This window comes from Perna viridis, chromosome 13, assembly GCF_037379345.1.
Source record: "Perna viridis isolate PV_CMFRI_1.1 ecotype Kerala chromosome 13, ASM3737934v1, whole genome shotgun sequence".
Lineage (NCBI taxonomy): Eukaryota > Metazoa > Mollusca > Bivalvia > Mytilida > Mytilidae > Perna > Perna viridis.
This window is the reverse complement of record NC_142457.1, coordinates 27,824,673-27,840,789: the sequence shown is the minus strand read 5'-3', so window position 1 is coordinate 27,840,789 and position 16,117 is coordinate 27,824,673. Positions and strand designations below refer to the sequence as shown.

Sequence of the window (16,117 nt, the reverse complement as noted above, 5' to 3'; positions counted from 1 at the left end):
TACATACCGAATATAGATTCACTGTTTTTAAAAACATCGTTAAAAAATTTCCCATGATTCTCATTAGCTAAATAAAAATTGAAAACCGTTTTGAATATATTGTACAGTATGCTCCATTTACATTATTTTCTTACCTTTCGGTTATTGATACTCACCGTGCATGGAGCTTTCGTTCAGTTACGATGGTGCACTATACAAAATGCTCGGACAAAGAAGTAGGAAAAGAACTTGTAATTTTTAATCGTCGCCTATTATTTTTCCACTGTTTTTACTTTCTTAAGGTGTTTCCAAATTTCTATTATTTTACATTATAACAGGAATTGAAATAAAAGTTTTATTTAATATAAATTTCACTTGGCAAAAAGCCTAATGCACTAAAATATGTATTACTGTAAACCAACTATTTCTCGCTCCAGTAAACATTTGCGGTTTTAAAGAATGAAAAAGTTCGTGGATACAATATTTTTCGCGTATATTTATGAAGAAAAAAATCAATTGCAGTACCATGTCTGATCAGGAACTACCACCCCACCTTTTTGCAGGGTATTGATTTTCGATTTGATAGGCTTGCAAAAATCGAGAAAGTTTTTGTCGCCGAAAAAATCGATTTGATTACGGTGAGTGTAAACCCCGTTTATAACTCATACATAATTACCTTCATCAATTTGAAGTATGTTTCTAGTGTTTGATTTTCATCCATGTTACGGAGTAATCACGGGAACCAAAATTCGAACAGAAATCAATAGAATATAAGATAAGCGTTGCTTTTCTAGGGAACACCCACCGAGATGCTCATACAAAGTAAATTCTGGTGTAAACACAAGAAAAAAGGAAATATACCACACTGCAAATAAATCGATTCTCATGGTGCAGATGGATTAAGCATAATGGTCCACGATTTCATGATGACGACCACTAAACTGAAGTGAACCAAACCGTCCAATCATACTTTCTCAAAAGAAATTTAATTGGCTGGATTTAACTTTATCGTCAGTCAATTACTATATGTTATGTATTGAGATGCGGTTTACTATAAATACGTTGCATGGAGCACGATAAATTATAGTGATCATTTATATTCAGGTAAGTTATATATTTTTTTCGTGTGGCGCATAGTTTCGCCACTAATTTCTTTGCTATTAATTTCAACGGAAAAATTGAACGTCAAATCTTAAAATCATTCAAATGATACGAAAAGGAAATCAAGGGAACCAGAATTTGAACGGTATTAAAAAAAAATAACAAATTGTCTTATTTAGTAAGATTTGTTTGTTCCATTTCTATAAAAAAAACATTTATTTTTTTTTAAAGAGCAACATCAAAAGTTATCCCTATGGTAAATGTATTGATCGGCCGTTAAGAGGAGTATTTGTCGCATCAATAATTATTTTTTATACACTACGGTTAAACATGTTTTATTTGAAAAAGGCATAATACATTCCACATTAAAATTGATTTGACTAAAATCGTTTACAAGTGTTTTCAGTGAAGTAAGTTTAATTTAACTATAAGATATGCGATTTTATTGGGGGTTTTTTCACACCTATCAAAACATTCTTTTGACTGATCTGAAAATCAATACCAGCTTGTTAAAACTTGGCAAAGTTATATATATTAATGTATAAAACCGGGATTTTGCTAGGGACAGTCTCGAATTGTCAGATCTACAAAGAAATGTATATTAAAATATGTTGTGCAGTGTTTGCTCATCTATAAAAGTCAAGATTATATAATGCGTATCGCCTCATGAATCGTCCTCAGATACAGATACATTAGGAAGGCAGACGGATAGTGCTTGTTTAACTTAAACATGTCCCTTAACGCTATTCAAGCGAGTTATTTTAGATTTAAATACTAGTTTATAAAATTATCAAGTACAGAATGTATTCCATTTCTTTATCCACGTGAGTATTTCAGTAGCACTCCAGCTAAGAATCATGCAAAATGTAATTCACGTTTGGGACTTCTACATATTTTTATATTTTGATATCTTGTTCAAATGTTATAATAAACAGAAACTATCCTTTTTTGCTTTTCATATAACCCTTGTTCTAAGGAGATAAAAAATTATATAGAATGTACTGTAATCTAATGGATCCTAATCTACCATTCAAATGCATGAAAATTCTACATTAACATACAATTGGATTCAATATTAAAAGCAAAATATCCTTATGTGTAAAACAAACTGATAAAAAAATGTAAAATACCTAGTTCTGTATGATAAAAATGTTAAGGAAAACATAAAATAGAAGAATTTGCATTGTGATGCAGCGTTTCTATTTCCCGAAAGTAAATATTAAAGTACAGATCGGTCTCCGGCTTTCAATACGTTCTACATCGGAAATTCCGGAAGGGGAAGTGAAACTATAACGAGACTTAAAAAACCTATACATCTCTGAAACTCAGTTTATCAGTATCATTTGTCGTTATCTATCCCCTTGGTATCGCTCTGGGTAAAACAGTGCAACATAAATGGCCAGTCTGTGGTAAAATAGTGATAAAATGATAATTAATTCCTTAAGTGATTTCATTTTAGGAAAAAAAACATCGATAATTTGAAAATGTTAACAAGCCCAAAAAAGGTTGCTATTCTGGGAGCTGGTATCATGGGGATAGCGGCACTAAGGCGGTTGTCTGAAGATGAAAAGTTCCAAATGGTGTGTTTTGAAAGGAATTATGATGTCGGTGGGCTTTGGCTTTATACAGACCAAACGAAGAAGACTGATTTTGGCAAACCAGTTACATCAGCAGTCTACAGTAACCTGAGGTAACTGTCGATTAACAAATACATTGGCATTAACAAATATAACAGAAAAAACTGGCGAATATTAAATAATAACAATTTACATTACTTTCGGTTGATTACTCAATAAACTACGATCGCATCAATAAGCGTTTTTCAGAGGTTGATTAATGTGTTACTTGGCTCAATATCAAACTAGGAGCCGATGACAATATTTTACGAATTGTTTTGTGATGAGTCTCCCAGATAGATAGCTTTATTTTAAGTATGTAAAAAAAATCATCATCATTAATAAAATACTGATACAAATTATCATTTTTGTCATTTTCACTCGCTGTTTGCTTTACAAGCTCATGCGAGGCAGTCAATCTCGTGAAAAGAGACGGTCTATAAAAATATATAATTATGTACTGGCCTATAATACAGTACTTGTTATTCTAAATACGATTTATATTAAAAATTATCCATTTTCAAAAATTATTCGGCTTTCTGATTGCTAGAAAAATCTTTGAAAAAAATAAATAAAAGATAACATTAATAATAGAAACTATAATTATAATGGTGATAAGATATAGATATCAGCTCTCCATTTCGTATTTGAAAACAATTTCTGATACGCCAGTAAATAAAAGGTGTTATTTTACTCTTTGTAGGACTAATATACCGAAACAGCTGATGGAGCTAACAGGATTCCCTACTGATAGCTTTAAATCTTTCCCTTCACACAGAGATATATTAGCCTATATTAACCACATTGTAGATAGATGTGATCTTAGACAATACATCAAGGTACGGCATCACTGTACTGTAGCATGTATACAAATGATAAATGTATTCAGCTTTGAAAATTTACGGGTATATATAGATATTGATGTCCGTCCATTCGGTTGATCGTCCGTCCGGGCCTTTCCGTTGCAGTTTACTTTGCAATTACTAAGCACTTTATATTAAGACAGTAACTTTATATAGTGTGTAGTGTGGGTTCCGATATAAAACTATACATTTACTTCCTTTCTGACTTCGTTGTTCATATCTTGTCTTTATAGCTCATATGTGGAGAAAAGCGGGTGTATTCTTTTGTGAGCTCCTTCCGTATTTAAAAAACAGTGTTTTTGTCTATTTCATAAGAAATAACCTTAAATTTGTTTCCCTCTAATCCCTCCTCCAATCAGAATTTTAGGTCTGATTTATTCGATCATTTCAGTAAATACGTAAAGCATTTTAATGGTAATTGGTTCAAATATTCCAAAAAAAAAAAAATAATCATGTTCAAAACAAACTGTGTGTTCTTGAGTTTTCCGGATGCCATTATCTCGAACTTTAAGTATAATCGACATTGGACAGCAACACTGACATAATCAAGAAATTAGATATAATCCATATCTAGGATGTATGAGGTACAAAATGAACATTAGAACATTGTATTAATGTTAATTACCCATCACATATATAGGTTGCACTTGGTACCGTCACACATTCAGCACCCACCTTCCAACAGCTTATCACAATCCAGCGTATGTTATAATGAATGGTTAGATAAGAAATATTAATTACAATGTATGCTAATATTTTTCCTATCAAATTTGCGCGTATTTTGACCCACAATAATTAGTATATTGATCATTCAGAATTGTATTACAAATTGTATTAACACACTCTTGTCAGGTGATTTGTACAGTTGTAAATTATAATAATCGCCGAATGTCATAAACTGTCAAATAACAGTAATAAAATACTAAAAAATATAGTCAAGGTTGTATAAATGTCTATTTATACATTTATTGCCCATATGATGCTAAAGTGTCCTATGATAGAATCATTTTTAATCATAACATTCAAACTTTACTACTAATATTTCAAATGTATTCCTCCTGTAGAGTTTTGTTTTTTTTTCAGTTTTGTACAGAGGTGATTGAGGTGAAGCCCTTAAACCCGAACGACAACACAACAAAATGGCTGGTTACGTATGGTGATGTAAGAAAACGATCCGACACTCATTCAGAAGAATTCGACGCTGTTATTGTCGGTAATGGGTATGTATATTCCGACCAATCGAAAGGTTGATTTGTTAGGTTAACCTATCAGCAGAAACGAATTGTCAATTGTACTAACGTCCTAGGGCTGGGGTTCCTAAGGGATGATGGATATCTAAGCAAACGTTTTAGAACAAATTAAACAGGCATACAACAACAAAAAACGTTATAATAATAACATTATCTAACTGTCTCATAATATGTTGCATTAAAAAAAATATAAAATATCTAAACATTTATATCATTGAACACTTGTTTTGACCAGATATTTCAAAATCATTTGTGTAAGTTTTCCATTTAAGGTATGACTATCTTTAAGCGTGCACCACGGAAACTGAGGTTATTTCAAATAGACTTCTGAAATTAATTTATTCAGGTATATTAGTGCCCTCTTTTTTACATGTTGACAAATTAGAAACAGCGAGCTGTTTGTTTTAGATTCTTTACGCAGTTAATCATGTTAGTAGTATTCTGCAAGAAACGTATGCAGGTTTAATCACTAGGTCAGTCCGTTACGAGCGTACCGTAGTTCCATGTATATCTTAAGCTATCTAAACGTGCTTCACTTTTGGAATTTTGGAGACTATAAAATTATGTTTTACTGCGGCGGAACATTAGAAAATATGATATGAAAATATAACTAATATATTTATGTCTGCAAATAAAAATTGTAGATGTAAAGAAATGCAAAAAACACGCATTCTACCGGACATCGGCCTTTGCGAGTTGAAACGACCCGTGTAGGACGAGGTCATGCGCGTTTGAGAAAATTTTGATCTTTTTAATCCGTCTGCTACGATCCACTCTAGGAAAATCCTAGAATTTCTCAAAGCCGTGAAAGACTTCTCTATTTTTAGTCTTCACTCATGTAAGAACCTATTGTTCTCTGTTTATTTTGTGTCTTCTGGGTTACTTTATTCTAATCTTAAAAGTATGTTGCAGTAAACAAATGGAAAACTTTTCTTCTATAGTTATACCTTAAGTAGAACTCCACATAAGAATCATGCAAAATGTGATTCCTGGTTGGAAAGCCTACACATTTTTATTTTTGATATGTTGTTTAAAATGTCATAGTAAACAGGAAGTAACACGTGGCATTTCATATAACTCTTGTTCGTCTATTTAATTTTCAATATAAATTATTTCCTATGAGCAGACAGATTGGAATAAATAATTGTATATTCCATCATATAGATCTATAAAGCAAGTTAATAACAAGAATAAAAATATGTAGTCTTTTTTAGGTGTATCACATTTTACAGAATGTGCATGATTCTTACACAGACTAATACTTAAAACTTTAAGGTATCCTGACTATATAAGAATCTAATATAGTGCGGAACAAGACACTCGAAGGTCAAATTCACGAAGTTCCACCGAGTTAGAGAAATATTACATTTCACCTACAATGTATGAAACCACAAAAAGCTGCCAATTGACTCTTTTTTCTTTAATCAATCACCCGTTTTCTCGATCAATTATCATACATTGCCAAGAAATGTTCGATCTTCCTGTGCCAAATTTTCTTGTGAAAGAATGCATGTTCTCTTTCAAACCATGTAAATCTGCAACAGCTAAAAGTAGGTGTATATCATTATAGAGCAACAGAGTGTTACTATATAATTATTTTGGTGTTTATTCATTAACATTTTATGCATTACAGGAATTGTTCTATCCCAAATTATCCTCAGGTGGAAGGAGAGAATTTATTTTCTGGCCACGTGATTCATAGCATCCGGTATCGGCATCCAGAATTTTACGCAGGGCAAACTGTAGCTGTATTAGGTCAGAGGTACTCAGCGATAGATATAGCCGCTGACCTGGCTAAACATGCAAAGCAGGTATTCTATCAATTTTATGACGGTAATACTGACTGGTTTTTTTTGGTTAAATCTTCATAATGACCGGGTAACAATATGTTAGTAAGGAACTTAAGTAAAATGATATTATGCTTTTCTTCATGACCGAAAATTTGCACGGAGTCTGATTTCCTTGGTTACACATTCCGTGTGGTTGTGAATGCCCAGTAAGACTAAATAATTTTATCAAATTAAGGAGGCATACCTGGAGTAAGGGAATACCTCTTGAAATCAGTGATATGTTTGTATCATATTCAACTTCACCAAAGCCTATTAAGCTTTCATTTGAAACCAAGTTACTTTGACGCTTACATGAGATTGATGGAAATGCTGAATACAAATCCTCCAATGATTTGTAAGAATGGTGTGCCTTACCCTCGGTCTTCCGCCTTGAACAAGAAGGGGTACATTTTACTATTGTATAATTGATATCTAATTGAAATTGCTTTCAAATATTTGACTTAAAATTTTATAAAGATCATAATAATCTTTTTTTTCTAAAATTTAAAAAGGAGTTGATAAGTATATAAACAACGAAATCAATGTACATGAAACAATAGTACGTTGACAAAACTGAAATACTAACTGTGTATTGACCAGTCTTTGTCAAACCTATTTCAATCTATACATGTCAAATGAATAGATCGTTTTGTTTTGTTTGGCCATAGTATGCGCATCTATACACTTCGAAATATTATTCAAGTAAAGGCATTATGACTTAAGCAACAAAGGAATGTTTTGATTTATATACTTTTCAATCATCATACTATTTGTTAGTGTTGGTTTAGATACTAAATGTCAGATGTATTTGCATGGAAACCGACATGAAATGGATTGTTATTTCATACTATGAAATGGGCAGCAGATTACACTGAGTGAAACAATGAGAGTATTTTAGAAATGTATTCAAATATACTGACTTCAGAAAGCCATAGAAAAATGACAATAAATATACTAGTAAGAACAGAGAACTATTGAGGCAGTAAATAAATCAAAAGATTGTTTTTTGACATGCAGTTTCAGGTTTTTAAAAATTGTTTAACTATAGCCCTCACACAAAATTGAAAATAATATAACCTTTTATCTTAGGTATATGTGTGCCACCGAGGAGAACCATTAACGACAAGTCTTCCAAACAGAATAACAGAAAAAGTATCGACTTTGAAAAGATTTACAGAAAATTCTGTCATTCTGGAAAATGGAGAGGAAATTCAAATTGATTCTGTTGTTTATTGTACAGGGTATAAATACGACTTTTCATTTCTCCCTAAAGGAATGATTAAACTGAGAGAAGATAACATCGTCAGCAACCTATACCAGAGTGTGATGCCTGTTGATTATTCTACTCTATTTTTCATGGGTTTGCCCAGAGAAATTCCTTACTTCCCAGCTAGTGACTATCAGGCATTATTTATTCGCGCCGTTTTGGATGGCACTGCTAAACTGCCACCAGTCGAGGAGATAAAAGAAATGGTATCTCGTGGTGTTTCTTGGGCTGTTGATAGAACTAATTGGTTAGTATGGATTGAAGACCTGGCTACAATTTCTGGATTTGAAAGTCCCCGATCTACAAAGGCCTTGATGAAAATCTGGGACTATCATTTCAATCTTTGGTTAAAGGACTGGGCTAGTTGTTGGTCGCTTATGTATAAGATAAAGGGGTCTGACTTTGTTGTCGTTCAGTAACCTGAACATTATACATTATGACTACTTTTTCTAAGGCTACTTTTCTACAGAATATTAACTGTATCAATTGTATCATGTTTTATTACTCATACCTTTATATAATTGGTCAAGGTCATACAGCCACTAGCTGATTGGTCATAGAACAGTTCATGAAGAAATGTACAAAATCTAGATAGCAACGTCATTGTTTTCATCTCTAGACATTCCAAACTGATTCTAGGTGAAAGAAAAGAGAAATCAAGGAAACCAAGATTCTAGATAATATATTTGTTCATGTAGAACATATAATGTTACATATAATTAATAAAATAAATATAGTTACATGTCTCTTTGGTACCATAACCAAATGGATAACTCTTACAAAGACTTAACATGTCAACAAAAAAGAAGGCATCATCAAATACAGAAAATTAATCTTTACAAAAAAAAAAAAAAAAAAGAAAAAAAAAGAAAAACCGTTTAACAGTTGAGTAGCAGTCTTTTAATAAATCAAGCTGCATATGTTTCACTTAAGTCATTTATTCATTGTTCAGAAATGTTACAGTCCACTTAATCAGTCGCAGTTTCCATGAAGTTGCACAAATTAAATAAATTGTACCTGAAATTGACACTTTGCAATAGTGTTTGTAAGTCTCGTTCTAGTTTCAGTTTCCCTTCCGAAATCTTCGATATAAAACGTATTGAAATCCGAAGACCGAATTGTATTTTATTGCTTACTTCCGATAAATCAATACGCTGCATCACAATGCAAAATCTTCTATTTTATGCTTTTCTCATCATTTTTGTCCTGTAATAGTAGATATTTGTCATTTTTTTATCAGTATTTTTCCACAAAAAGATATTGTGCTTTTAATATTGAACCTAATGATACGTTAATGACGACTCTCCTTACATTTGAATGTAGACAAGGACCCATTCTCATGAAACATCAGTCACGTGACAAGACTCACATACTCTATAGTAAGTGTTTTTGATTCGGTTGACTTAGATTGGAGAAAAAAGAGTAACCGAGGGAACTATGACTCGATTGGAAATCAAAAGAATACATTCCCCAAGGATGAGGACAAGGCAGGGACGATATACACATACAATAAAGAACATTTAATAACCAAAATAATACGTATAAACGAAAGTAAATGAGCTTGGGCTCCACTAAATCTATGAGCATAGATAAGGTGCACAGGTAGAGTAAGTTATTTCTGTTCTTATCGAAACTCCCGCCAAGTTACTAATTAAATGTATTGTCCAGGGCAGACGAAAGAGAAATGATGTAAACGGGCAAAAATCAGTTTTCACGGTAAGATGGATATACAAAACGATCCAAGAGTTTATGAGGACGACAAAGAAACTTTTTGTAGTGAAAACTGTAATTTTGTAGCTACATTATACTGTTCAAGAAGGTAATTGTAAGCATGAAACAAGGGGTCTGCATATTTTCGGCAAGTTCTGACTTTATTTATGAGTTGTAATAAAAACTAATACCCAGGTGATGCAGGCATATCGCCACAGATGATGGAAAGTTGAAAATCATCGCTTTTGTTGTATAGTTAAGTCATGGGTTTTCATTTTAAATCGGTTTCTAAGTGAAGGTCAAACTATGAGGCTGACTTCATAATTTCTTTAGGGTCCTTTATCTCAGGTTTTAGGGTAGATGTATCCATTAAAATTCCTATGTATCTGTAACTAGGAGCTCCGCTGTTGTAGAGTGACAATGATGTATAAAGCTCTTGAGTCGGTATTCCAACTGAGTATATGAAAGAGTAATATAAAGGAATGGACAGTCATGAATGCATGGTTTTCTACAATATTTAAGATGGATTTAAGTTTAATACAGATGTGTATATGGCTAAGCATCGTTTGTTCGTTGGGCTTTTCTGTACCATTAATCTTCTGCACATAAGGATCGGTTTTGAGAAAAAGAAAATAGTTTACATTTTATATGTACAAAACGTAAAAATGTAAACATTACGTCTGGATAGAAACAATACATAGAATTGATCTTTATAAAATGGATATTGCATATCACTGACTGTAAAAGGTATTTCCTTTTTTTTAATTTAAGATGAAAACACCAAATAGAAGAACATGAATGGTAAGTCCTCACATTTTGTTTTGATGTTGAGAGAAGACATGAAGGGCTTATTGTTGTTTAGTATTTCCATCTTTGTCAAAAGTAGTACGGTCCTTTTGTAGCATTACCTAAGATGTTGCTATTAATGTCCAAGTCCATAATAATAGAGGATAATGATAGAGGTAATGGGCTTTACTAACAAATACAATGTTTTTGAAGCTTTGTCCGCAAGGACGATAACATATTTTGTTTTAGTAGTGAGGAAAGGCAGTAAAGGCCTCACGATAGTTGAATATGCACGAAGTCCAGCGCCCTAGACCACTCGGCCAGCTAGGCTATATAAAAATATAGCTTTCGCTATAAAATATAAAATGTTTAGTGGAAAGTATTTTCAATCTGTAGCCTGCAAAAAGTTTTACACTCTATGATAGACAGGTTTATAGCCTGTTTTTCAAATTAAAAATTGAGACCCTGTTTTTAATTTGGTTCTCATATATGTTAAAGAGATAAAATCAAACTTTGTTTTGATTTCTAACACATTGAGTTCTTTGAAATCTTCAATATGCTGAATCTAACTGTATTTCTAAAATATTCTTTGTATGTTTTTTTCAGCAGATTATTTAAAGTTTCCATAGATACCAGTTACATTGGTCTGAAAACCAAGCAGCATTATTACCCTTGTAGAGAACGCTTTATGATAAATACAACATGTAAGTCATAGATTTAGTACCTGAATGTTCTAGTCACATTTTTGCAAAATAAAAAAATCTCAATATTCCCTAATTTAAGGTATATTATGCTACTTCAGTAAAATATTTAGACATATATTTTTATACTATAATATGATTCACTGAATACACTGTACATGTATGTGTATGCCTCCCTTTTGAATTAAGTGCATACTTACACTGTGTTTGCAAATTCAGATGCAGAAGTGATAAAAATTTTGTTTTTATGCAGAATAAATTTTTTTCAAACCCTACATATTAAAATTGTGTTTCCAGTTTTAGTGTATAGTGTATACAATTACTTCTGACTTTTCCACTTTCTGCTTTTTTTTATTGATTGCCTAAAACTTAGTATCTAGAATATAGGCTAACTTGACAACAATATTTAACTTTTAGTTTAACACTGAGATTTTAAATTGCATCATCAAATCAAGGATGTGGCTTATATTGCAAAGGGACATAATTTGAGTTCAAGGTTTATTTTGTTTAGCACATTATATCAATGTTTGTTCACATCATTTGCTATATATATATATATATTGGTGTGTTTGTATTTCAAAAGTCAATTGGTTTTTCCTGTTATAAATGCCTGCCAAAGGCTCATCATTTCTCACTGTTAAGTAAACAAATATTGTGTATTCATGTTCATGTGTTGTTCATCTATATTGAAATACAATTTAATCTATATAATGTTGAGAGAAAAACAAAAATATCGTTACAGGGTTTTAGGATATAAAGAGTACAAAAGGATATTTGTATCTTACTTTAGAGAGTGTATGTATATGTATCATAAATTTGTATTATAATAACTGAACTATTTAAATCCTAGTTTAATGAGTGCACTGCTATTTATTTGTAGGTTGACAGCAGTCATAAGGATCAAAATAAGCTGGAACCATTGGATTGTTAGAACAATGGAAAAGTATTAAAAGACTGAACTTTTATTGAAAAAAAATTTTATATAATTTTATGAAAGTAACTTATCTTACAAGGCAACCATAATGAAGTCATCTCATTAAATTATGATTGGTTTAAGTTGCTTTTCTGTAGATTATTAATTATCCAATGTCTGTCCAACTTCCGGTTGTAAGCACCACAAGTAAAATTTCTCAAGTAGTCAATGGATTTCAAAAACATTTCTAATGAAGTTAGGCATTATAGTCTGGATAACAGATCTTAAATAGAAGTGTATAAGAAGAAAATAATTCTTCAAACCTGCAAAGGGAGATAATCTACCATAACGGTTTTACATGCATAAGAGCAATTTTTTTCTAAACCCCTTAATGAAATTTTGATATCAAATTGGAAGGCAATGCAGCATTAAGGGAAATTAAATAATGTCTGATTCTTTCTAGAGGACGACATTATCAGGGTTAAGCTTGCGTAATGGGTTGTTCTCTTAGACCACAGAAAACATACGTCTTTTAAAGGTTACCCTACCTGTGCTATTTTTTCTCTACTCAAGCACATTTTTTTTTATGAAATGATGCTAAGTTGTCAATTTTCAGTTGAGCACTATTAAAGTCGAGACATCCTACCATAAGTGTCCATAATTTAATCTACCTATATCTACCCTATTTTTTCTTCCAGTGAAACATTAAACTGACAAATAAATTTTCTAGGCCTTAGTGAGGATGCCTACAGTACTATTCATGTTTTCGGGTATATTTTGATCAGGGGTGTGGGGCCTTTCGAGAGGCAGGTGAATTGGGGCATAGTAACTTGTTCTTTTTCATATCTGAAACCTTTTTGGCTTCTTTGATATGAATGTGAGAACGGCAAACTTGGACTCAATTAAAATCCCCAATGGAAAGGGCGAAAAAGCGTAGGCAAAAACATGTAATATTGGTCCCAGTATATGCAGTGGGGTTAGAAACAACCTTTCGTTGGATACTTTTGTCATTTTCGTGAAAATACTGGCGAAAGTGTGCAATTCGCCCCTTTCAAAATCTTAAAAATTGAAGACTAAAATCCAAGCCGTTAAAATTCCAGATATCGAAAACCATTTATGATTCAACTTTCCTTGGTTATACCTACAGTTTTGTCTGCACAAAAATGAAAGAACAAAGTTTTAACACGAATTCCGCCCTTAGTGCATATGTCAAGAAATCTTTTTGAAATCCGACTGTGAAAATCAATTTTGAATTATTTTATGTCGACAATAAAAATCCTATATATACGCAATAGGAAAATGCGCATCAGCCGTAGGCCCACTAAAGAAGAGTAAACTTTTTTTTCGCATGAAATTATTTTTGCTTGCCTCGCTTCGCTTGGTCTTTAATTCTAATTACAAGTACGCACCCCCCCCCCCCCCCCCAACCAACTTGAAATCCTGGATCCATCCTTATCGAATATATATCGAAAAACTGAAATTGCTGTGCTTTTATAATAGGAACAAGATATTCAATTCTTTTTCTTATCTATGTTCAGGGGCGGATCCAGGATTTTAGATTAGGGGCGCACAGTTAAAATTTTTGAGGTTAATTCTATGAAATATTCTTCAGGAGTGGGTACAATGTAGATATCTTTTGTGGTAAAACTAGCGAGATATTAAAGTTTCAACATAACACCGCCTAAATCTACCCCTGACAACCCATGCTTTGCAAGTTTTAGGGGGCGCACGCCCGCTACGCCCGGCCTTAATCCGCCCCTGGTGTTGTAGGCTAAACTCTTGAATCGGCGAATTCTAGATCTTTAATAAAGAGTAAACAACTTGATACCTTTATTTACCTGGCCAGCCTCGAGAGCATGCAGTGTCCGATGGGCCACGAACACAAAACAAAACTACATGTATGCTAGACATAACACCACCACTCCACCAGACTCTACCATGAGCGAGTTCTCCCCAACAAAATAACAGTCAAAAAGATTGTTCAATAAATACGCGTCTTAATTATGAATGCTTAAAATATGAGTATTACACTCTTGGTATGGTGTGAATGTGAATTCTGTTTGATACTGTGACCAGTTTTCTAGGGGTAGGGGTAATAATTTTACCATTTTTTGAAGAAAACAAATCTTGAAAATTAGTTTTTTTGTGGTTTATTTATGTGGAAAATAAAATTATCTATCGAATGATACCAAATTTGGGACGTTTCAGTTGAGCAATAACTTAAAGAGTAGAAGTTATCTGACTTTTACGGAAAATTCGAAAATCCCATTTTCTTTTATTTTTGGATAAACTCTGACTACAAAAATCGGCAAAATTCACCAAAAGTACTCCGGAATTATAAATTATGATAATGCTAGACAGAAAATACCAAATAAGCCATATTTTACTGAAGCATAAATACTCTGGGGGTTTTGACATTGACAAATATACCCATTTAATCGATTTTTCGGTGGTGTAGGGGTACATATTTTCATTTTACCGCAACTGTATGGGTATCACTTGAAAGCTGCGACATTGGGTTACATGATAATACCTAAACATGTTTAGTTTGTTCACACGTGCTATCCTAGGAAGACTTAGACGATCAAACAACTGAGTCACAAAAACTTGGCTTTTTGACCCAGTGGGGTACAAATACAGGCTGATACTGAAAAAGAATCGGAGAATATTCTTTGGCGACAAATTGAGTCGGTAATGGGAAGTATAAAGGTATCTAAAAATCACCATGAAGTTGATAAGTGGGGGGTACACGGTGGACTCTCCCAGCCCATGGACTAAAAGTCTATACAAAATTTTATATTTTATATCATTTGGTTCACAAATGTTAAGTTTACAATGGTTCGCAAACGAAGGACTAAAAAGTTCGCAAATGTAATGTTTCCCAACCCACAACAGTTAAAACACAATTGACAATGAAGATTTTCCCGAAATAAGTTCGTCATGTCAAGATTTTCAATTTATCTCTAATTCAATTTCAAATATCTACACATCAAAATGTAAAATAAAGTATAAGCTTTAAAAATATGATGAATATTTTTGACAGACATTACATAAATTCCAGATATTTTATGTATTGTTACCGCACTCCCGTAAAAAAACGACACAAATCACGTAACAGAATAAGTCCGTCCTGTCACGGTTTTCCCACCTAACTGACTGAAAATGAAATAGTTTTTATATCAAAATGTGCCTATTACTATAAGTTTTAAGATTAACTAAACATAATTTGACAGACGTAACACATTTGATCAATGATGAACTTTATTCATCGGTGTGTCGCCCTTTTTATCGCAATTTTCTTGTCAAAAAAAATGTTCGTCCTGTCAAGATTTTCGCTTTATTGTTTTGATATTTAAAAAAAAAAAAAAAAAAAAAAAAAAAAAAAAACAACTTATAACCATTTTAAAGCACTTTTATTATTCTTTAGAAATCACTTTAAATTTTTGAATTACACTGAGTGAAACTAAAGTTAAAGCCAATAAAGTATCAAAAAATGGTCGTCCTGTTTTAAGACTAACCGGTTCAATTTCCGTTCCGGACAGCAGCGCCGCATTTTGTCTTCCAATCCCGAGCGCCATCTGTCGTCATAATGATCGTCCACATATAATGCAACTAAGCATAATGTAACATTTCACGAATCGACATGTTTCACGTCACAAAACTTCAGATTACGAACTACCAAATGTCAATCTTACGTGGTTTATTACATTGTCAAATGAAGAATGACGAAGGACGATTTGTCCACGATTCCAAAATAAGTTTAAAATGACGAGTTACAAATTAAGAATATTTGATGATTTACAAGTCTCGGAAAACGCATCACGAAGTGAGAAGTTGTAAATGAAGATTTTCAAAGTTGTATATACAGATTTGCAATGTACAAAATGGAAAGTTACACACAAGTTACAAATTGATAATTTACGAATTTCACATTGACAATTTACAAATCAAGAAGTTACAAATCAACAGTTTACGGATTAAGAATTTTGACCCCGTTGGCATTCCAAAGATAACGCTATGCTATTAAGAATTTCACGATATTAAAACATTCACACTTATTTAACTGTTTAAATAATACCACTTAAAAGTCAATCAATCGTGT

General features: G+C 32.5%; 1 protein-coding gene across 4 annotated transcripts; it reads left to right on the top strand.

Annotated features, from left to right (window-relative positions):
• The first annotated feature begins 950 nt into the window (after positions 1 to 950).
• On the top strand, positions 951 to 12,139 carry LOC148600195 (uncharacterized). 4 transcript variants are annotated; one of them, XM_088557998.1, is made up of 8 exons: positions 951 to 1,083; positions 2,540 to 2,770; positions 3,400 to 3,535; positions 4,643 to 4,779; positions 6,443 to 6,620; positions 7,728 to 8,152; positions 11,008 to 11,105; positions 11,983 to 12,139. In XM_088557998.1, exons 2-8 carry the CDS (start codon positions 2,565 to 2,567, stop codon positions 11,985 to 11,987), a joined length of 1,185 nt encoding a protein of 394 aa, XP_088414124.1. In that variant the 5' UTR covers positions 951 to 1,083; positions 2,540 to 2,564; the 3' UTR covers positions 11,988 to 12,139. The 4 variants fall into 4 exon arrangements, with proteins under 4 accessions (XP_088414124.1, XP_088414125.1, XP_088414126.1 ...); XM_088557999.1 differs by lacking the exon at positions 11,983 to 12,139 and adding an exon at positions 10,387 to 10,416 and having other exon boundaries at positions 952 to 1,083; positions 11,008 to 11,099; XM_088558000.1 differs by lacking the exons at positions 11,008 to 11,105; positions 11,983 to 12,139 and adding an exon at positions 9,229 to 10,361 and having other exon boundaries at positions 952 to 1,083.
• The last annotated feature ends 3,978 nt before the right edge of the window (positions 12,140 to 16,117 follow it).

What these genes read in the sequence shown, in the direction of transcription:
- LOC148600195 (XM_088557997.1), top strand. Translation starts at nt 2,565, where the DNA reads ATGTTAACAAGCCCAAAAAAGGTTGCTATTCTGGGAGCTGGTATCATG. An exon ending in GCAGTCTACAGTAACCTGAG is followed by an intron (nt 2,771 to 3,399) that starts GTAACTGTCGAT and finishes TACTCTTTGTAG; the next exon opens with GACTAATATACCGAAACAGC. An exon ending in TGGCTAAACATGCAAAGCAG is followed by an intron (nt 6,621 to 7,727) that starts GTATTCTATCAA and finishes CTTTTATCTTAG; the next exon opens with GTATATGTGTGCCACCGAGG.